This window comes from Emydura macquarii, unplaced genomic scaffold (genome assembly GCF_026122565.2).
Source record: "Emydura macquarii macquarii isolate MOO-44397 ecotype Brisbane River unplaced genomic scaffold, CSIRO-AGI_Emac_v2 contig_1483, whole genome shotgun sequence".
Lineage (NCBI taxonomy): Eukaryota > Metazoa > Chordata > Testudines > Chelidae > Emydura > Emydura macquarii.
In genome coordinates this window covers 5,910,612-5,934,311 of record NW_027131620.1, presented here as the reverse complement: position 1 = coordinate 5,934,311, position 23,700 = coordinate 5,910,612, and the positions used below count along the sequence as shown (strand labels likewise).

The 23,700-nt window shown below is 42.7% G+C and overlaps 1 protein-coding gene across 1 annotated transcript in view; it reads left to right on the top strand.

Annotated features, from left to right (window-relative positions):
- COL9A3 (collagen type IX alpha 3 chain) overlaps positions 1–23,700 on the top strand; it is a 64,597-nt gene that overhangs the window by 36,267 nt on the left and 4,630 nt on the right. Inside the window, exons 13-25 of the mRNA XM_067554546.1 lie at positions 46–99; positions 964–1,017; positions 2,356–2,409; positions 3,506–3,550; positions 4,702–4,755; positions 5,501–5,554; positions 10,122–10,175; positions 11,769–11,840; positions 16,062–16,097; positions 18,978–19,022; positions 19,939–19,971; positions 20,871–21,017; positions 23,127–23,181. Coding sequence (XP_067410647.1) covers positions 46–99; positions 964–1,017; positions 2,356–2,409; positions 3,506–3,550; positions 4,702–4,755; positions 5,501–5,554; positions 10,122–10,175; positions 11,769–11,840; positions 16,062–16,097; positions 18,978–19,022; positions 19,939–19,971; positions 20,871–21,017; positions 23,127–23,181 — 757 coding nt within the window. The remainder of the gene's footprint in view (positions 1–45; positions 100–963; positions 1,018–2,355; positions 2,410–3,505; positions 3,551–4,701; positions 4,756–5,500; positions 5,555–10,121; positions 10,176–11,768; positions 11,841–16,061; positions 16,098–18,977; positions 19,023–19,938; positions 19,972–20,870; positions 21,018–23,126; positions 23,182–23,700) is intronic.

Below are 23,700 nucleotides of genomic sequence, written 5' to 3'. Positions count from 1 at the left end.
TGGGTATTTCCAGTGCTGGATGATAAATGACTTGTGCATTTCTAGGGTAGACCTGGACCAAAAGGATCACCAGGGACCAGTGGACCCATAGGAGAACCTGTAAGTCAGGTTTTAAAATTACAAGTCTCTCTGTTCACTGGTTCATGACTTTACAATACAAATGTTTTTAACTTTACAAATGTCAGAAGAGTTTATGTTGTTTCTCTTTGACTTAGTTTCCACATCAAGGTCTACGTTTTCAAAGTTGTCTGAACCTGGACTCTGATGGTCTATTTATGCTACCGTTACTCATGTTCAAGCCCAGTCCTGGTTCTGGAGAAGTCAGTGGCAAATCTCCCTTTGACCTGAGTAAGATTGGAATTTGGCCCATTGCAGTTGATGGGACTATTTGCCTGACAGCTCCCTAACAGGAGTGAAGGCTGCACAATCTGATCATACAATTACACCTATAATTTCATGTCCAAAGAGCATTCCTGCAAGCGTCTGACTAAATGGAAGAGTCTGCATATTTAAAACTTTGCAAAGCTGAATTTAGAGAATGCATTTGAAAATGTAGCCCTGTAATTTAATATAATCAAATCACTTAGTGGTTCCTTTATAAAATTGGCTTAAAATTTAAAATATAAAGGACAGTAATCATAACACTGGGTAACTGAAGTTTGTGTTTGTGGAATTTGTCAGGGCTTTGTTCTCTGGCACTTAAAATCTGGATTGTATTTTTATTATCTCGAATTTATATTGTGGTTATGAATAGATGACTTGCAACATCATATCCGCAGTTGGTGAAACCTAAAACCAATGGTGGATTCATAGGAACTTATTGCTCATGAATACTTTCAGGAGACTTTGTAATTCAACACTAAGGGACTGACTGCTCCTTATATGTTTCTGAACCTTTGCATGAGACTTTGCAATCAGTCGTGTCTGTGTCACAATCTTATTCTGCATCGTGTGCCGTTTCAGGGCATGCCTGCCAAAGATGGACGAGATGGAACACCTGGACTCGATGGTGAGAAGGTTTGTAAAATCCTATTTAAACCCCATGCAGAAAGATTTCAGTTGCTGTCGTCCATCGTGCAAGGTTATGGGTCCTCCTAGAGAAAATGCAAAGCTTGAAAGACTTTGGCTCAAGAGAGAGATTTCCTGTAGTGTGTCATTAGGAGAAAAAAGTAAGGAAGTTCACATTGATCACCCTGGGGAAATCCCAACAAGAAATTAAACCCAAAGATTGGGTGATATAATGAACAGAATCAGCTGATATTACCAGGAGTACATGCCAGATACTTTACACACAATGACTAATTCTCAAACTATTTATTTGCAGCAAAAGCTGCAATATAAGGGATCTCCTTACAATAAATGGTTGATATCCTTTCAGAGCTATTGGTAGAGATACCCTTTTGCTCTCATCACTTACAAGGAAAGTGCTGTCAAGTGCTAGAGAGTTAGACATGTAACTGTTAGGTTCAGATTTCTGAAGGAGAGCCGGACAGGTGATCTCATAGAAATATACCTATTGTTTCTGGGAAAAAGGGACAGCCTTCACATGTGAGAAATTAGGAGCTGTGGGTAGGGTTTTCAGAAAACACCTAGATGAGTTAGGCAATGCGAGTTGGGTGCCTACCACCTCTAGGTGCTTTTGGAAACTCGTCCTTTGTGTGCAAACAGGCACTGCTCTGTGCAGTTGCTCAGTTTGCATCTTCACATGCCCATTTGTGCCTGCAAACGTGGGTTTTGCAGACACAACAGGTGGGCCCCTATTAGAGCAGGTGCCCTCTCCTGAGAATCTTTGTAGAGGAATGTATACAGAGGCCTGATTCTGATCTCGCTTATACTCATTTTGCATCAAAGTAACTTTATTGATTTCAGTGGCGTTTTTTTGCTTTATTTACACCCGGGTGACTTAGAACAGTATTAGGCCCTATCCTGAGTGCTGGAGTGAAAGGTTTTAGGCCTGATTCTGATCTCGCTAACAGCCACGTAAATCAGGAGTAACTCACTGAAATCAGTGGAGGCGTCCTGGCTTGAAGCTGGTTATTGAATGGAGAATCCAATCCAAAATGCCCAACTTTGAACACTGAACTTAAACGTTGGAAGGTTTAAGTGATTCACTGTGTGGTATAATAAAAAAAAATGAGCTCAGATTTTCCCAGCATGTATAAACGGGGTTAATTCATCCAAAGGGGTTTTTCTAAAATCACAAGACTACAAGTGACTCTGGATTCTACAAATATTGGGGAGGTGAGGAGGGGGAATAAATCCTGCCTGTAAAATGTCTGTTTGCTGAAGTCCCCTGACTAATGTCAATCGCATCAGATCAGTGGGTTGTCCATCTTAACCTCTCGCTGTTCTCAGGGTGATGCTGCCCGCTTCGGTGTTCAAGGAGAGAAGGGGCCAAATGGACTTCCCGTGAGTATCACAGCATAGTTGCCATAAAGGAGTCAGAACATCTTGCCCAATGTATAAGTGATACTTTTCTGTCGTTTGACTGGTGTGCAGGACACAAGATGTGCTATTTCACACCTGGGGACAGATTTTGGAAGGTATTGAGGCGCCTAACTCCCATTGGGAGGTGCCTAACTGCCTTTCATAATCTGGCCTCTTGTCTCACAGTGTGTTTTAAACCTTTAAGCCCATGAATATGACTCTCTTCCCATGGTGCAGGATGAGAACACCAAGAGTCTGTGCACTGTATATTATATAGAGTGGAAAAAATCTGGAATATTTGCACAGTAAACCATGGCAATCCAGCTAGAAATGTGATTAAAGAGAAATTATCTGATCCAATCCAGTTCTAGCCAAAAGACTGTGTTAGGGCTTTAGGAGAAGATAAAGTGATTCTGTCCCCTGGAGTTGGTGATAATCAACTAATAACACTCCAGATTCTAGTGTCAGGCACAGCTGAGTCAATATAAGTGACTCGATTGAAAATGGCACACTTCCCACCCCAGTGCCACCACAGCGGAGTCGCCAAGGTGTTAGTATGTGTCCTAAGGTTTAAGAAATGAAACAAAGAGGAAAAAATTTAGCATCATTCTGATGCATTTATCCTTATGGACTAAAGATTGGATGTCGGGAGACCAGAGTTCTACAGTGTTTGTAACTCTGCCGCTGATTTACTCTAAGACATTGGGCAAATTATTGAACATTGCTGGTCTCCAATTTCTTCATCAGTAAAATGGGGATCAAAATACTTACCTTTCCCTGCTTGTAAAGAAAGAAAGAAAGAAAGGCGTTATACAAGTGTGAACTACTACTATTATTATTATTATTACTGTTCGCCTTTCTTTCCTATTATGGTCAGTGGGAGGTGTATGGGTAGCCCTCTGGATAATGAACTAGATGGTAATTTTTCCCATTGTTTTCACATTGAAAAATGTCTCTAATAGAAACTTATATCCCGTGGTGCTAAATGCATGTTTTGCCCCTCATATGTTTAATCAGACAGTAAATGTTACTTTCTACGACCTGCCCAATTTCTGATGATGTGATTTTTTTTTTCCAGGGGCTACCTGGAAGACCAGGTCCCAAGGGTTCAAAGGGCGAACTAGTAAGTGAAGGATGAGTTTTCACTGGGAAGCTATTAACTGTTTCATCTTAGTACACTGCAGTTTTAGGCCCAATCTGACAAACACTTATACACGTGCTTAAATTTGAGCCCCGGAATGGTCTCACTGAAGTCAAAGGGCTGAAAACGCATGCATAAATGTTTACAGTATTGAGTCCTTGGGATCAGGGCCTGCATTTCTTTTTAAAACTAATCTACTTCCGCCACCTATTGAAGTGACACAATGTGGATATTACGCTGGCTGTGCACAGCTGTTCTCAGCTGTTTCTCAAAAGGACTTTTGAAGATCTCACTTTGATGGGTATCTGGGGAAATTGAAATGCAAAAGTTAACATATGCAGCTGAACCTTCAGTGAGTAAATATCCAGTGCAGGGGTGTGTAGTCATGGGACGATCTCTCAAGACAAAAGATTCTTTAGAAAGTTTCCTTCAATTCCAAAGACCGCAAAGGGACCTCTGATAACCCTACGAATGGCAGAATTTTGGAAAGTCTCATTTGCCTCTCCTCTGCTACCAAACTTTCCCCCTGAAGTCACGGGGCTTGACACGGCTGCCACTCAATATGTGTAAAATGGCACTCTAAGTAACTCTGCATCAACGGTCCCCTTCAGGATAAGCTACAGGGAAGCTTTACAACAGTGCATTTCACTCCTACACCTTGAGACACCAGGCTGGCTCTCAGCAATGTTAGATGAAAGAAAATCTGAAACAGATTGAAACAGCTCATCATAAAATTGCTCATTAAAGTGTGTTTGCTCTGACTTTCCCTCCCTTTCAATCTTCTACCTAGCATCTGCCTCATTATTATTTACTATAAACAAAGGCTACTAATCCTCATGCTTCAGGGTGTACACTGAGCACTGACTGGGGCAGGAGGAAATTCCTCATATGGTGTTGCATAAAATATTGGAAGTCCGCGCATGTGCACATTAGCATAACTGTTCTATAGAATTATGTGCTAGAAGAAGTCTTCTCTTCTTTTCAGGGCATGCCTGTCTTTTAACATGTTTTGTTATCTCATCTCCCCAGCAAAGACTTTCATTTCATCCTTTGACTTCCAGCTGGTTGGTGGAGATATTACAGAAGTGAGTCTGAAGTTCCGTCCAGTTGACTGTTTGTTTCCTTCCCTACAGGGTAGCCCTGGAGAGATGGGAGAAGCAGGTCCATCTGGAGAGCCAGGTATCCCTGTAGGTATCTCCACATCTTACCTATATTGTGAACTCTATTCAGTGCCTCTTAAATTCTGCCCCCAAGCTTGAGTTCACGTGCTGCTTCTCTGGCACAATAGAGCTTGGCATATCTATCAGTGATGTGGGCCTCTCTCTCTCTCTCTCACACACGCACATATAAATATATATATGGTTATTATACAAAGATACATACAAAATATATGTACCCCATGTGGTAACGAGGTCTGACAAAACAATCCTGCACTTGTGGATGTAGAAACATTATGTGTGATTTTATCTGGGGAGTGCAGTGTGGGATGTAAGCCACCTGTCAGTTCTTTAGAAACTGCTGTGCTCAAATGCCACTTACCCTGCTGCAGTGGGGTCAAAAAGGCCAGTCTAGGGAGGAAATGTGGCCCAGTGGATAGCCCACTGGACTGGGACTCAGTTAGACCTAGATCCTATTCTTGGCTCTGCCATTGGCCTGCTAGCTGACCTTCTCTGTACCTCAGTGTCCCCATCTGTAAAATGGGGCTAATGCTACTGACCTTCTTTGTAAAGCAGTTTGAGATCTATGGATGACAAGTGCTATATAAGAGCTAGGTATTATTGTTGTTATAATTTATTAAATAGCTGATACCACTACACTGCCAGTGATGTGAGGCACGAATGATATATTTGTGTAATGATTTCACAGTGGGTTGGGAAGGGTGGAGTTCCCACTTTAAAAACAGCACAGATGACTTTTTGATATTGTTGATAGGGTGATGCCGGTATCTCTGGTGAGAGAGGTGAGCCCGGACCTAGAGGATCATCTGTAAGTAGAACATTGTTTCGTCAAGTATAATCTTTCTGCAGTTAAAACACAGCACTGTGATCAACGTTCAGAGCTGCCATCTAGCTAAAATAAAAGGCTATATCCTCTACTGGCGTAACTTCAATGGATTTACACCAGCAGAGAATTTAGCCCAAGATAAATGGGCCAAGTTCTCCTCTCTGTTACCTGAGTGTAAATGTGAAGTAACCAAACTGAAGTCAATGTGCTTACTCCACATTTACACTGAGGTAACAGAGAGGAGAATTTGTCCCAGTGTGGTTCATGTGGCTGGTGCAATCATTACATGATGGCAGCTTGGACAATCAGCACCTTCCAGACTTGATAACGTAAGGGATCCTTTTTTTCCTTTACTCATCGTAAGTTGCCATTAAATCAAAAGTCATGTTAGGTTATTCTGGAATGCCCGGCCACCAGCACTCTAAGCGTGAAAGCCTTCTCTTTTAGATGTAATTCATAAATTCTAAGGACAGAAGGGATCATACATCTGACCTCCTGGCGTAACACAGGTCAGAAAACTTCCCCAAAATAATTCCTGTTTGAACTAGAGCAGATCTGTTAGAAAAACATCCACTCTTGATTTTAAAATTGCCAGTGATGGAGAATCCACCACGACCCTTGGTTAACTGTTCCCATGATTAATTACCCTCACTGTTAAAAATGTACGCTCTGTTTCTCTTCTGAACTTGTCTAACTTCAACTTCCAGCCATTGGGCCTTTGTTTACTAGGTTTAAAAAGCCCATTATCAAATATCATAGCTGTACAAAATGTGTACAACAAAATCTGAAATCAGACAATTCACCTAGTCTAGTTACAGCCTTGAAATTTGGAAGAGGTGTGCACAAAGGTTTGCAAATATGCAGGGAGTCCACTGCATTCTTTTGCACAGGGTTGTGCCGATTTGTGGTTTGCCTCAGAATCACACAAACCTCATGACCCACAGTCTGATGCAAAACAAGGTCATGTCTGAGGCTTTTGACCAAATTTCATTTTGGGGATTTGTTCAAATCCAGGCGTTCAGATGGCAGAAACCTGTGGGGATCTTGAAAAGGAAGCAAATGTTTGTGAAAAATGAAACCATGGAGTTTTGCACAGTTCTAATCACTTGGGTTTTTGCCTTCACCTACAAACCTTGAAGAATTTCTGGTTAGAAGCATCTCACCCAGCCTTAGGTTCAAAACAAAATGCTTCATATCCATTCTCAGCATTGTCATGGAGCACAGGGAATAAATAGCTATGAGCTCTGCAATGAGGGAAGAATCTACAAAGAATTGAATTGCTGCCCATTGGGTCCCAGCACAGTAGTGTAAGACAAAGAACTGACTTTGTTCACAATATTGAAAATTCCAGGATACCATTTATTTTCCTATTACACTCAACCAGTGCTACTGTTGTGGTGGGGCCTGAATTTACAGGGGGTTTTGAAGTTGTTTAAGTATTTATGAAGGTAGGAAGCCCACAGGAAGTCTAAGATGATTTCTTGTATGTGCCACTTAAGCAGAAATTGAGCAGTGTAATTAGTTATTGTTCTGAACAGCTTTCTCTTTAGACGTCCAAGAAAAGGGAAATAAACCTTAGGGATACAGAAATTATTTGTTTTATGACCTCAAATTTCAGAGGGAAATTGGGCAGGGGAACATAGTGAAATATTCAGTTGGAAAAGCATACTAAAAAGGGATGTATTGTGAATGGGCCAGATTCTCATCTCAGGCCTCATTTGTACTAGAAAAGGCCACTGGTTTAACTAGACCCAGTTAAACTGGTGCAAACCTCTAAGTCAGGTGCACTGAAACCAGCTTACCCGTGCTTATTTCTACTAACTTGTGTCAGTAAGTTATCAACTTATGCAAAATCTATATGAGCAAGGGTTAAACTGGTGTAAGTGTGAGGGGTTTGTGCGGTTTAACTAAATTGGTTTTGGTAAACCAGTTCACTTTTCTAATATAGACAAGGCTTTATTTACCACTGTTTGATTCCAGAGCAAATAAATCAGGATCCGGCTTAGACTATTTCACTGCATTTCCACAGAACAGTCATTTTCAGTTCCATGCAGCTTTATTTCATAAAGCATCTTGCATAAAACTCTATTAGAGATATAAGTAGCACAGTTGCAAAGTTAAATTAGAAAATGAAAGAAGAAGGAAAAATGGAGAGGCATGGAAGTGTCATTATAGTGAGTAGATTGGCGGTATAAAAATGGCACTGTTTTACTTAATCAGATCTGCTCCTTGGGTTTATTGGTCATGTCTTCTTCCTTTAAAAAATCAAGGCTTTATAGCGTAAGTGAGCCATGCAGAGCCAGGACAGCTATGGGAGGTTGATCTAGATTGTAAACTAGATGACTCATGCATCATCAACAGAATCACTATTACTGTTAATGCACAAGGCAAAAAGAACTCAACTGGAAATTGAGATTCCAGGGTGAGTTTGTAGGCCTAGCAGTTAGTAAAACAGGCTTTTATTTTTCAACTTGTAAACTGAGTAAATCTGATGTGGAGTCACTGAGAGACAGTGTACGTGGAACCTCACAAGTCTATTTTCAAACAGTCGCTTTCCTGGTAGAATTGCATCTATGACACTAATTCTGCTCTCTTCACTTCACTTGCATAATGGCAAGAGAGGTTTAACAGTGATTCAAATGCTCATTGTCAAAGCACTTTATCCTGCTGTTTGTATTTTTCTGTTAAATACCCTGCACCTAAATTGGGAAATCATTACTCAACATATAAAAGTAGACTGTTTAAAGAGAATTAGCAGCCTATGTGAAATTCTATTCTTCGGGGCCCTGATTCAGGAAAGTACTTAAGCATGTGCCCAACTTTGAGCATAAGCCCAATTGACTTCAGATCTTATTCAATAAAATGGTGCCTTTTTTACATAGCCTACTGGCTCGTGACTGCAGTGGGACTAGTCATGTGCCCATCTTTAGGCACACGCCTAAGAACTTCACCGAACTGAGCTTTGATTTTGATCTCACTGACACTGGCTTTTTACTCCAATAAACCTGTGACTTCAGTTAAGTTTTTACTGATTTAACACTAGTGTGAGATCATGACTTGTGTAATATCTTAATGTGCTTGGGGCAAAAAAACATTGGTGGGATCTGACAACAGATATAAGTAGTCCTGTATATACTTCCAAAGCTGCAAAATTCTTAAGAAACACTTAAGTCCCATTAATTTTACAATTGAATTTAGGCTCCTTAGTGACTTGGGTCTTGTACCCAGTGACCTAGGAGCCTAAGTCCCATTTTCAAAAATAACTTTTTGCTTAATCTTAGGCTCCTAAATCACTTAGTCACTTTTGAAATTTGACCCAACATCTTTTGATGTGTGTTATTTTCTCAGTAGAATACAGCATAGACTTTTGTGTGCAGCTGTTGATTTTCCATCAGAAATGTTTTTAGCTGGTATAGCAGAAAACACAAAAGGCTACATTTTCAAAACTCCTTACCTAAGTTGCTGATGCAAAATATGCCTGCCCAAACATAGGGTTTTTGCAAATAGATGTGGTTGCCAGTTTTGCATGTACTAATGCAGGCACTGTACCATGCTTTTGTATTTGCCTGACTTCCAGAGGGACGGCGCGCTTGCAGCTCCTATTTGCTTCACTTGCAGTTGTGGATGCTCAACACGTCTGGAAATCAGGCACCAAGCTGTCAAAATTCCAACTCACACAGTCTGTTTCTTTAATTACCAGTTTTCTTCCTAACTTCATCTGACAAGTCAGTAAGAGCTGAAAGCCTGTTCAGTGAATTAATTAGCGTAACCTCTATGCAATTGAATAAGTGTGATCAAGTAGTAATGTAGCTGCTTGGAACTTCAGCTACCGTTTTTTCCCCTTGAAAACCTCTTTCCCAGCAGACAATGATAGCAAATGTGCCAAGCTACTAAGAGCAAAACGCTCTGTGAATTGGAAAAGGTGCAAAGGGATTGTCTTGTGTTTTCAGTTCCTCTGACTTAAAATGATATCTCATAACGCTGCTGTTAGGGTGTAAAAATAACAAGCAGTGAAAGCCTGAGCCACTTATTTGAAGGTCTGCCCCCGATAGGAACCCGGAAATTTCAAGGGGATAGTCAGATGTATCCATCACAAAAGCATCATGTACTGTGTCCCGGCTGGAAAGCACCCATTGACTTTCGTGGGATTAGTCATATGCTTAAAATTAGGCACCTGCTTCCATACCTTGCTGAGTCAGGCCAGGTAACTGTGTCCGTTCAGAACTGGAATGGCAGGTCTGTACTGACGTATTCTCAGGGCTGTGTGTCTATGGGAAATTTGCACAGCACGTGTCCCATTGTGCCTATCTCTAGCTAGAGTCACTAGTCCCTTGCATTCATAAGAACCAAATGAATCTAGGCATTGAATAAAACAGAAATGATCACGGTTGTTAATGGTAATCATGGGAATAAAGTTCAATAAATAGCCATCCGCTAGACTGCAGGGCTGCCTGCTTTTTCTTATTCCAGCAAAGACAATTTAATTGTGCTCATGACTCAATTGATGGTGGATTATATTTCTTACAATGCTTATTCTTCTCTTTCTCAGGGCGCACTTGGTCTTCAGGGCCCATTGGGAGCCCCAGGTGTAAGAGGCTTTCAGGTCAGTAAGCTCACAATTAGGGTAATTTAATACACACCAGGTTATAATCGTTTGGTGCCTGTGCAAACTGCTAGCAAAGATAACTGGGTGATAGTGACGAATTATTGGCCGGACTGGGTATTAATTAATCAGAACATACTTAATGACTTCATTAATATAACACAGTGGAAAGGGGAGTAAGGGCAGTGCAGTAGCTAAAATACTACTATGTCCAGTGCAAGAACAAACACTGTCTTTATTTCACAAATGCAGAAGTCATCTTTAGATTTCTGCTGGAGCAAAGTTCATTTTCTATCCTCCTTCGCCGGGATATCCCCAACCCACTTGTCTTGAGTGTCCCCTGTGCGACCCTGGGGGACTCCTCCTTTAATCCCTTCACCCCACATTCCAACATAGTACATCTCCCCTCTCCAGCCAAAAATTGGTTAGGGCCAGGTCCACACGACCCATTCTTGCCAGCATAGCTATGTCGGTGATGAGCTGTGGTCCCAGACCAACAGAGCTGTGCCAGCAAGAGCCCCAATAACTGGGCTTTTTGCCAGCGTAACGGACTTCGCTCGGGGTCGGGGTGCGGCTGGACAGCTATGCTGGCCCAAGTGCAGTTTTGCCACTGTAAGCTGCCGCCTCACGCGGAGCGCTTTGCCAGTTACAGTGCGGTGGTAGCGCTGTGTCGGCAAAGCCTTCCAAGGATAGACCTGTCCTAGGATTCTGCAGGGAGCCCGCGCAGCAAAACACCCGCATTGTCCAGAGACAACGTCATAAAGAAGTCAACAGGCCAGCCTGGCATGCTTGTTTCTATAAAGCTGCTTTGAACTCAAAGACCTGAAGGTCTCCGTGTGCTCCCCACACAAAGCAGTAAGGGCTCTATCATCCATAGCCCAAGGAGACTCGTCCTACTGAAACTTCATTGCTTCCTGACTCCCAAATTTGATTCTATTGGTGCACCCAGATGCAGAGTCAGATTTAGGGGCAGGGGACCCTCTGGGGTGCCGGGTTTAGGGGGGTGCTGGGCTTAGGGTGCTGTTTTTGTTGTTAGCAACGAAAAGGAAAATAGAATGTTTGCAGTAAAATATTTCAGGTTTTCCGTAGGTGGATTCATTTTTCATTAACCTCCTAGAATGTTCTGGACCTTTGTAGAATCTCGTGGAACCTTCCAGACTTTCTGAGTGCTACATTTTCCTCGAACCTCAGATGGAGGGGAAAGGGGGCGATGAAGTTGCTCCTTGCCTGGAGCGCCATTTGGTCTAGGGACCAGCCCTGCCCAGATGGCCTTGTCACGGCCGCTAAGCAGCATGTGCTAATGCTATTGATGATCTGAACAGGATTGGGCTGGAGTACCTCAAAATACCTTCCCCCCAGTAAGTGGAATCAGAGGGGAAGGGTAGGGCCAGCAAGTAATGACCTGAGGAAGGAGAAGAGCGGTACTGGTGTCTGGAAGAAGAGGAAGGACAGGGCTAATGGCTTGGATTTGGGAAAGTAAATAAGGGAATCTGGAATGAATGACTTTGTTCAAGAAATCGATATTGAGACTGGTGAACTGTTGGGACGTTAAAAGATGCAAGGACTCTTGTCTTTCATTTGTTTTCCCTATAGGGCCGCAAAGGGGCCAGTGGGGAACCTGGACTCCCGGGCCCTACTGGGATTCGTGGTGAATTTGGTGACAGGGTAAGTAGAGCAGGAAACGTTTTTACCGACCGGCCAAGATTTCTCAGATATCGAGCAATGTTCCCAGACCAAACCAGGATGAAAAGTCAAAATCTTGAACATTTTCAGACACCAAAAATCTGGAAACCTTTTTGGTTCAAGTTAATTGAAAAGTTTCGTTTCAATGTCAACTTTTTTTTTAACTTTAGGAAAACCTTTTTTTAGTTTGTTTCATCCTGAGAGAATGACCTGAATGAGAACACTACTAGCTGCCCTTGCTATACCACTTTGGGTGACATACTGGCCCTTGATGGGGACCTTCTGACAGAGAGGAAAATGTTCCTAGATGGCAGATTTCTCACCGTCGGGGTCTATGTCAGCAGTCTCTGCCTGTCCCTGCTCGGTTTTATGTTCTCGCACTTACTAATTTTTTTCCCTAATTGTCGATTATGCAACAAAGTGATCTGTCTGCTCACGAGGATTTTCTCCAGCTCTTTCAAAGGTACAACCATTGCCCATTAATTGGATGATGCTAGTGACAATAAAATAAACCCAGCAGAGTTGCGCTAGGTTGTGCTCCCTGCCAGACAGACAATGGAACACGAAGAGCAAACATCACATGTGGACTTAGCAGTATCCCTTGACACTTTCAGAGCCTCATTTTGAACGTTCAGCTTTATACCGATAAATAACTGTGCCTGCAACAAATTGCGAGTGCAAGTGGTAGCAGTTAGATCGCTAACTGGCTGACTGGCCAGGGTAAATGTCATTGGATGTCTACATTTTACCATTTGCAATTGCAGTTCATTGCAAGTGCAAACGTCTACTGCAAAGTCAGGGGCTGTGTAGCTGAAAATGAAGCAGACAAGACCATTCAGCTCATAGGTATAAGAAGCTCTAGTGCATCATCTAGTCCATTTACCTAACTGCTGCAGGATTGTTCCCTGTGTGATGTTCTGTGGTCAGTCTGGTGCTTTGGATAGATTTGAAACTAAAAGCATTGGGAGGGGCCCAGCTTGTCTGACTCTAGTGTCACGTTTTACAAAGCCCAGCTGTGGGGCGGGGATGGAGGGGCACCACACCGACGTCTGTCCCAGGAGCCGTTCTGCCTGTGAAGCCCACAGTCAGGCAGAATGCCTCTAGAAGTACTTTGTGGAGTGTGCTCCGGGGCCCCTCCTACAGGGATAGCTCTCGCTTCCTCCCGCCCTCTTGTGCTAGCTACACCTTGTCAGCTGGGGCAGGAGGAGGGTGGGACCACATTTATACCACCTTCCCTTTGTGTCTGTCATTGGTGGTGCTAACGCTTCCCCAAGCGTTGCACTCAGGAAGGCCAAGGACTGAGTTTGTGACGGTCCCGTGCCTGGCTCCCTTTCCCCCTTGTGTATCGAGGCAAGGCCAGCCCTTGATCAGACTCAACGTCTATCCGGCAGTAGATTCATATTTCTACTCCTGGACAGGGACACTTCCAACTGGTCCTGACTGAACACTCACCGGGCAAGGACTGATTCCTATCTTGTCAGTAGTAATTTGTGGATAATCCCTCCAGCCTTTCGGTTGTTTAGCACAGGACACTCTTCTCTCCTGCCGTTGTCCCAGAGGGCATGGATGGTCTGGTGGGGAGGGCATTAGCCTAGGACTTCAGAGACCTGGAGTCAATTCCCTTCTCAACCACAGACTTTCTGTGTGACCTTGGGCAAGTCACTTACCCTCTCTGTGCCTCCCTTCCCCCTCTGTAAAATGGGGAGAGTAGCATTGCCCTGCCTCCCCGGACCATAAGGATAAATTAAAAACTGTGAGGTGCACAGATATTATGGCATAGAGGGCCATATAAGTATCTAAGATAGAAGATCCACCTGGATGTGCCAAGTTCTTATGTCTCGGTATTTAGATTCAACTGATTAATAAACTGAACCATTCCTTTATGCTTCTTGATGTCAGCTTCATCAGCATGATCATGACAACTCAGGCTTTCACTGATCAACTGTTTAAAATAAACAAACAACCCTGACTCCTAGGAGTTAGAGCTGGAAATCATGAGCTAATCAGCGTTTCAAGTGCTGCACCGCTATTCCTAGAAGACCCACTATATTTAGACAGCATTGTTTATTTCAACAAGGTTTCCAGATCATATCCTAGCCAAACTGGGCTATTGGTTTGCAATGGGTTTATTATACTTGCTGTACTTGCAGATTTCATCGAAGTGCAGGAACCCCATGCTCACAGAAGAGCTGCATTTTAGTTATTTAGAATATTTGATTCGAATATTTTTTTAATCTTTTTTTTTTTTTTACAAACTGAACCATTCCTGGGCCCTAGAAGGCCAGAACTTAAAAATCAGTTCAGTCGTTTGATTGAAATAGAATTATTCTCCTTTAAAAGAAGCCAGCAGAGGGAAAATGAATGTCCATGGCCTGCAGGAGAACAGTAGTGGCCATGTGTTACACGGCTCCCTTCATTTCAGCTTTTAGGGAAAATCTCTGTGTAAATAATCACCCCTGTGCAACAAGGATTTCACAACGGGCCTTCTGTGTTAGACCTAAAAGAATCTTGTGTTGAGCTTATGTTCTCAGTCTCAAGGAGCTATCAGTCTGGAAGCGACAACGGCGGTCATATTGTAGGAAAAGGAGAGAATCGCCACAATGGAAAATGTGTTTTTGGAAATGACACCTCCCTTTAAAACTATGGCCTTGTTAAAAATGAGTGAACAGAGAACAAAGAACTGTTAAAAGAAGTAGCAGCCCTGTCATGGGGTTTAGGGAATAATATTGTATTTGCCATTGGTTCATTTAAAAAGAAAGTTATAAAGTTCCAGATTGATTTTTTAATAGAATTTTCAATTTTGTAATTGATCTTCTGTGCTTGTCATGAATGAAACAACGCTCACTAATTCTGTGTGTTTGTCCTCTTCTATCATGTTGTTCTGTTGGAACAGTTTCTAGATCCAACTGTGAAAATAATGACATATTTCCCAATTGCCAAATTGATGAATGTGCCATAAAATCGCTGTTCAAAGACTACAATCACTGAACCACCCAACAATGCATCACAGAAAAGATGAAGGGCCTCAAAACCTGAATTAGCTCCCAGCTGTGTTAGATGGACCCAGGGTGACAAATGTATTGTTTCGTTCTCCTTGTGAATGCCAAGTAGGCTTGGTTGTTCTTGGAATGTTTCTTCGGATTGGCTAAATTACCCTAGGTTCATAATTACAGTTGCTTGGCTCACCATTTAAAACCCTTTTATTCCTATGGACATCTGACCCTGTCACTTAAAATAGGATACCAGACAAGGTGGGTCCTTTACCAGCAAGTTCCCAAGTCATGCTTCTCTGTGCTTGCTGAAGTCAGGAACAGCTAACCCTAAACAGTTGAGAAAATCGACATAGTGTTGAAGAGGCTTTGCAAAACTGTTGTGAACATTCACTGGTCCTGGCACAAAAAGCCACTCTCCTACTTATACCCATTAGCAGGGGAATGGGTTACCAAGGGAGGTGGTGGAATCTCCATCCTTAGAGGTTTTTAAGTTGTGGCTTGACAAAGCCCTGGCTAGGATGGTTTAGTTGGGATTGGTTCTGCTTTGAGCAGGGGGTTGGACTAGATGACCTTCTGAGGTCCCTCCCAACCCTCATCTTCTATAACCATGATGATGACAATGACAAATCTAAGAATATTTTACATGCCTGGAGGGAGGGAGGAAGTAGAATTTGGTGAGTCTGATGTAAACGGACACAACTAAATGCACACAAATCATTTTAGTTTTGTTCAGTAGTTAACAAGGACAGTAAGAAAAGTGTATCCCATAAAGAAAAGCCGTACGATGACCACAATTTAGTGTTAGAAGCCACAGGGAATGTATGTAAGGCAGGCGGGGAGGTGCACTTGAACACTGAGACCCACTTCATTAAAGTTACTTTTAAATGCTTGGATGAGTTATGGGGGAGCTGAGAGGGGAGAGTCAATTCAGAGAAGAAAAATGTGGCTTATATGTACTGTAACTGTCAAGGAAGGAATGCAAACCAGTGACTGCAGAATGTTGCTGCAAAACAAACTGAACTCTAACATTTCTTGTTGTTTCTGATATACACAAATGAGTTCTGATCCCTGTCTGGCCTCTTTGTCTTAGCTGGCAATTACAGGATTAGTTTCCCCACCCCACACTGTGCGAGAGAGCATCTGACTGTGCTAGGAATGCATGAGAAAATAACAATTCCATGCTGGTTCACCCTCTTTTTCTTGTTCACAGGGTCCTGGTGGAGTTTCTGGTCTCAAAGGTAACCAGGTGAGTCAAGGGTTGGTCTTTCCTTTTCTGGCTATTATTCAGCTAATAAGATTTAACTGTAGATCCCAGCTATTCAACAGCATTACCAGCTTTTCTCCCCCTTAAAATTAACAGGTTATGCACCAGATGCAGCCAACACATTTTTCTTCTGATTGGTTTTTGTGTGTGCGCAATGTATTTTATTTTAATGAAAGTATCTTGAAATGCCATGCTCAATACCCCCTGTGTCTATCTTCCAGTCACAGTACATAGCAAGTCAGCTGCTTGGGGCTAAATCACACAAATCGGCCTATAGTATTCAGGGGGGCCGTTCCCGTGAGTGGTCAAGCAGGGTTTGCCCTGTATAATGACTAGGAACATTTAGCCCTTAATAAACTTTAGCTTCTAAACTTTCATTTTCGGATTGCTTCAATTGATGACCTTCCTTCAAATATATCACTTAGACCAGGGGAGGAATTTGTTTGATCTCTGCAGAAAATAGAGTGCTGTCCCAGCAACGGTTTAGAAACTGCAGTTACGTCTCCTCTCCTCCTTTTGTTGCTTTCTAAGGGCAGGGTTGGTCTAAGCTCAACGGGGTCTGTGAAGCTGAAAACTAAAAAAGACTTCTAGTCCCAATCTTTCCCATCGATACAATGACGTTTATTATCTACTGTCAGTGTGTGACACACAGGAGCACTGTCTATATATTGTCTCTATTCCTACCCGAGTGACAAGCGCCCTCTGTTGGTTTAAAGGAAAAAGGATTCTATATTTTGGCTCAACATGTCCATACGGAGCTATTCACTGAATGGCTCGTGGGAGAGTTTTGTCCTCTTATGAGTATGACTCTGAAATAAAGCTGCAACAGAAAAATTAGCCACCTGGTATCAGACATCACTGGAAACACCCAAGCCCGATTTGGGGTAGATCCCACGTTTGTGACTGCTGAAGCTGAGATTTTATTTTTTGTAAAGCGCTTGTGACTAGTTCCCTCCCATGCACTTTATTTCAGAGGCTTGTTGTGATAATTGGGCCTATAAATCTACCCTAATTGTGAGCTTAACTGTGAACAGTGGGTGTAAATTCATCTGATGTTACAATAACCTAACAACAAATGTTGATGGGAAAAGATGCAAAAGCAAGACAGAGAGACCGAATTGGTCCAAACAAAAGGCCTCAAGACCTGTGTTAAAACCATGTTTGGTAAAACTAGACAGTGTGAGACCAAAAGTCAGTGAATCAAAATTGGTGTCAGAAATTAGGCCTAATTGGTTGGACAAAATAATGAGGGGATGGACAGTTCCCCCCAGTGCTCCCTTTTGGGGTCCTTAAAGAAAGAGACTTTGGGGAGAAAAATTGGCTACTGAAGCGAGTTTCACCATTATGGCCGCCATTCCCATCATCGTCTGGGATGCTGGGCCTTCTTCACCCCAATCCTAAATGGTGTCCTGACCAAACCAGGCCGAAAACCAGACCCCGACTAACACTGCCACTTCCATCATCTCCAGCTAAATCCCAAATACCACATGGAACTTGAGACTTTGTCTTTCTCTCTCCCTCACTCATGTGTCCTTTTCCTTCCTCGCCTTTTTCTTCTTTTTCCTACCCCTCTCCTTTTTCCTTCTGTCTAATCAAAGCCTGACTTAGTTGGCCAAGAATGTATCATTTGCAACAGCGCTGTAAGCCTCTGACCAGAAAGAGGCAACTAAAATCAATGCCCTAAGCAGGCCCAATGCTGGTATAAGTTTGCCTGATCTCAAAGTGGCTAATAAAACTGTGTGCTGTGCCTTTTTCCAGCAGAGAGAGAGTGTGTGTGTGTGTGTCTTGTTTAGCCTTCTTAGGAAAGGGGATCAGACTTTAACAACAACAACAAAAGCTCCAGCCCATTTCAACAAACTTCTCTTTTCCCCAAAAAGGACAGTTGTTACCATCTTTAATACCAGCTAAAAAAACCAATCAAATAAGGGGGTTTTCTATCTAAAAACTCCAGCTAAAAGGAATAAATTAATATAGATTGTTAAAATAAAAGTCTTACTTTACATTGCAAATGCTTTAAGTGTTTTTCTTTCTTTTCTGTATCTTTAGTAAAAGGTTAAAATCACGTTGAATGGTTTGCTATGCTACTAGCCTTGCTAAGGTCTCTGTATACCAAGCCCCAAACTTTTCATTTTAAACAGTGACAGAGTCTTGGTAACACCTTAACTCTTCCGTATATTCCAGCTAAATTCATCTAACGAGCTGCTTTAGGGTCACATCCTGGTTTAGAGAGAGAATTTTGTCTGATGAACAAACTTAGCAGGGAAATATCTTCCTGGAGTGAAGAGTGACTGCGGACATCTGGTATGGCTGCGTTTGGCTCATCAGCACTTTCCAGGTCCCTGTCTCCTGTGGTTTCAGCCCTTGCTCAAATCAGTGTAGAAGTAAATTTTTGCCACTGCTAATGTTCTACAAAGGGGTCCTAATTCTTTCATAAGGTTGCCTCTCATCACGGTTGCTATTCACAGCAGTGGAACAGCCAATGCTTAGTTTGTAATGAAAGAGGTGCCGGGGCTCAAGCAGTTTTGTTACATTCATAACTGATGCGGCAAGGTGCCGGGGCTATGAACTGCCAAGCCTAGAGGTGCCGGGGCTCAACTGGGGCACAAATTAAGCACTGGGAATAGCCATCATGGCGTGTACCTTAATTTTGCCTGATCTATTTTCCAAGTGGGTCAACTTTCTCATTGCAAAAGCAGCAAGGCACTGAATCCTCTTTGCTCCCGGTCGGAGTTGAGAGTACTCGGGGCTCAGAGGCCCTGAGAGAATAAATCCCACTTGGAAAGTGCAGTGCATGTTTGTGAATAACCATTGCAAACCCCCGGGTCAGGTTCTGCTGTGTTAACTGTTGTGTCTCGTTTTCAGGGCACTGCTGGAGCGGATGGCCTGCCAGGTGACAAAGGAGAACTGGTAGGTGTCATTTAAACCGACCAGAATGAACATATCGAACAGTGGGGCCCCAGCGATTAACGAATTCAAATCTGCCAGTGTGACTATTGATTGTGAAAAGAGAGCTGTGTCGTGTGAAACCAAACCAAGCATTCCCTTCCCCACCAGCGCGGCGCCCATTAGCCCTTCGGCGGCGCTCACCAGCCAGTATGAACTTCCCAGAGCCAGAGCCCAGGCTGCTGATGGGGAGTGTTCACTTTGCTTCGTTATTTCTACCCCTCAGTGAGGTTAGAAGCCGACAGCCCCTGCTGTTCGTCGGTATTTAGGCTTCCCACACCTTGGTTCCATGGGGGCTGGCACGGCCAGTGAGCTAAGTTCAGCTCTGATATCTGAAACTCTGGTATCTTCAAAGGAGTCCTACCTGCTTGCACCAAGGCCGAATTTGGCCTTGTGGTTTAAAGATGAACCCGTCTATATAGGTGAGGGATCCTCCTCTAGTTTTACTAGTACAACTAAACTGATCAGTTATGCCTTACAGTACCAGAGCCTGTTTTATCCCTTTCCTTGAGCCCCTCCAACCTTCCCTCGCAACCTCTGTTGCTGTATCCTACCCTCCAGCAGTAAGAGGAATTGCACTGCTGAGCAGATGAGCCTAGCACTGCTCTGCAGAGTGCCCTGTGTGTGACCTAGAAGGCTATCCTCCTTCCTGCCAGTACCCTTTGGCTTCCTTGGGCCATGTCCCTGTTTGCAGTGATGTTGTGATTTGCACGGATGTAGAACCCGCAGCCCCTGCTCTGGAATCCCGGTACATTAGGTATGGTATTCAGGTGTGGTGCCTGCTTCCAAGAGCTTAAGGGGCTGCTTTTAGATGTTTACTTTGAAACTGACTGTTGTTCTTTGGAGAAAAATAAACTCAAACTTCCCCTTTTTTTCATAGGGTCCTTTCGGCCCGCCTGGGCAAAAGGGAGAGGTAAGTGTCATCCGTTTCAGACTGTGAGCTCCAGAAGTGTTAAGGACACAAATGTGCTTATCACATCCCTACGTAGCTTCTGATCTCATGGGGTTATACAGCATTCAAGGGTGGCATTGTCGTTTATGTCTTTGGTCCATTAACATTGCCATGAGGGGACCCTTAGTTTTGACCTTTGTGATTTTCATGCACACTCTGAGGCCAGTTTTCAAGGTTGGCTACCTAACCTCAGCGTGTAAATCCCTCAGCAATGCAGAAGGGGGCAGTGTGCGATGAGCCCATCCAGCAATGCACTTAAGCACGTGAGCAGTCCCATTGACTACTGCTGAAAATGCCTCATGCGGGAACGAGTTATTCAAAACTCCTAGCTAGTCACTTTGCATTCCCCAACCCTTCTTGATTTGGCCAGGGAAAGGATAAGATAAGCAGCACCCTGGAGAATGTATTAATTGCTGTTGCTATAATGATGAAACACCAAAAGGCAGGAAGAGTTAGGTCTCCCCGCTTTAAATCGAAGGCCCTATCCATGTTATGGTGAAAAGCAAGTGAGTATCAATGCTGTTGGTTCTGACATGGTTTCTTGGAATAGCGTTCTTCCGAGAGAACCATGCTGTAAAATTTGCGACTCTGTGAACTGTTTATGTCACTAGAACGGTTTAAACACCGTTGCTGCTCGCACTGTTTCAGCTATCGCATGGATATGGCCTAAATCATGCATAATAATCACGACCATAAACGCGACATGAGGAAAATACATGGTCAGCATAGCCACCGTGTCACTCTGTCAGTAAGACAGAAAACAAGGAAGCAGGAAGAAAAGCTTAACCAAGAAATACCATGGAAGAATAACAATATGCTGGGCCTCCTGTTTTAAGCAGTTTGTTTTTCTTCGTCCTTAGCCAGGAAAAAGAGGTGAGCTGGGTCCTAAAGGTATACAAGGACCTAATGGGACTTCTGGTATGCAAGGGATTCCAGGTCATCCAGGACCCATGGGCCACCAGGGAGAGCAAGGTGTCCCCGGCATTACTGGAAAACCAGGCCCTCCAGTAAGTATCATCTCTTCCTAGGGCACAGTTCGGCATTGGAAATGGATGAATGGGTAATAAGCTGTATCGGTTCTGCTGGACTTTGGGGTCAGGGTTGACTCTGTTCAGAATACATTTACAAAATACGTTTTTGCCTCTTTGTTCATTAATGGCCAAGTCTTACACTACTTGCAGTATCAGTATCTGTGATGGACATTTATGAAGTAAATCATGCTAATGGGATGAGAGGAAAGATCTCTTTTGCTATAAGTCAGTAAAGAAAGGGTCCTTATTGGCAGAAATAAATAAAAATGCCAGCCTCTGGGAGGCTGGATAGTCAGGGAATTGGTAATAGGATATGTAACTTTGTAACTCTAGTTTGCTGGTTCAAATCTGGTGTAGGGAAATAGTGACTGAAAGTTACCGTTTCATGGACATTCAGAGCATGTCTACAGTGCAGGATAAACTGAGGGCTTGAACCGAGGCGCAAGCCTAACCCCACTTTTGTCTACATACAAATCACATTATCCCAGGTCTTAGGACCCCCCGGGGTTCTGGGTCCGACTTGAGTCAAGTCACGATCCATGGTTCAAGCCCTATTGCTTTGCAGTATAGATGTAGACCCACTGGATTCGTGCTCGGGAAGTCTGCCAAAAGTATCCCACAATCCCATGGACCGACTTCCTTTGTCCTCTGGATAGTCACGTTTTCCCACACTGCACCATGAACAAAAACTAGAGTAGCCACATTTTGGGAGGGCAGTAGGAAGTCTGGGATATGGTGAATACGGGCCTGGATAATGCAAGGTACTGGAACTTGGTTGAGCCCAAGGTTCAACAATATAATCTGGGATTACAAATGAGTGTTTTACGTTAAAAAACCCAGGGTCTGCTAACTCGAGTTCTACTAACCCTGGGCTTACATTGCAGTGTTGACATACCCTGAGAAGCCTGTGTGAAATGTGTTTGGGGTTGTCAGTCCAGTTCCCAATGGAACCACAATCCACACCACCAAAACTACATCACAGCTGGCATTAATTGGTTCTCTTGGGGTGGTCCCATCAGAAGGACCAAAGAATGAATAGGACATGGAGACTGAACTACCTGTCTTGTCTCCTAAAGGTGGTCCCTCCAGAGTAGGGTTGAGTCATTTTGAAGTAGTGTTGGAGAAGCATGCACTGCCACTATCTATGTTGCTCCTGTTCTGTGAATAAATATAGACTGTCTATCTCCAGTACAGCACTAAAGTAACATGAAAATGTAAATAGATAATAGGAGCCTGCCCTGCCTTCTGTAATTTGTCTTAAGGGTAACACTAAACTGTGTAAGTATCAATTGCTAAGTGTTCTCAGAGGGCAATTGGTTCAAGTGTGTTAATGTTGGCAATTGTTTGGTCAGATCAGAAAAGAAAAGGCCTAGTCCAGTAAATTTTAAAATTCAGACATTATGGGCCAAAGATTAAAGGGGCTTTTAACCTGGCATTTGTGCACGCAAATCAGGTAACTGCACATCTAACTAGCAGATTTGCAGAAATAATTTATTTGTACAAACAGGTGCACACACAAAATTTGCAAGCACAGAAATCAAAACCACTTCCAAAAACATGTACCTTTTGAGGATTAGTTTCCTCACAAGGACATGTGTTATTAGGAGTTCCCTGAATTCACTGGGGTGGGATGCGATGTGTGAAGTCATGTTTGTTCTCCATAACTGTGATAGCACTGAGAAAGTGAATAAATAGAAGTCAATAACTTTAAAATGCAAACCTGCCTTCTGTTGGGTCATTGTATTACTCACGTTAGTCATTAGGGTTTTGTTTGTTATCTTCCCCAAGCTTGAGTTTCACTTTTCAATAAAGGCTAAATAAACATTAAATTAAATATATGATTTGGAACATTAACACCAGAACAGTACCTCCTAACTTTAAAATCAATTCCATCAATATTACCAGCCCGCAGGACAGTAAGGCTGAAGCTGATATTTTCTAAAGAAACTATTCTTTCCTCTTAGTAAAAGCTCCTCTGCGTTATTTTGCAGATCCATTAGAAATGAGTTTCTTTCAGGGATCGATAGTTTGATAGTAATCAATAATATGATTTTGTGTAAGGCAGGATTCTTTTGTTAATTGCAGGGCAAAGAGGCCAGTGAGCAACACATAAGAGAACTCTGTGGGGGAATGATAAATGGTGAGTATAACTGAGAGAGAGCTGAACTTTAATTATTGTCTCCATCAGAGTATAGCTACACTTTATAGGCAGAGCGCACTTCTTTCTACTTAGTTTGACAGTGATTGTAATAATTTGAACCATCAGGAATTCCATTGCAATGGAATTTGTATTACTACCCAATCATTACAAAGTATCATTTCAATTCGCTGAATGACTCATTGATATAGTTGCTGTTTTATGATGTCAAATGTCTTAGGATTTGAGTCCTGGTAGAGCAATAAAGTTTTGCTCCAAAGAAATTATTTTTATATGTCTTTTGAATGTTTTGCACCCTGAAGATTGTGTTTAATTCACTTTTTGTGGTGGGAACTAAACCTGCAAACCTATTTCAATTACTTGAGTATAATTTCCATTAAACTTTGCTTCCAAATTATTTAAAGTGTTTTCATTTAGTTTAGAAATAACATGAGAGAAGAAAAAAATCAGCTGTTTGCAAAGTGTTTAGAGGTTCCTGAACAAAAGCGATCACACAAGTCC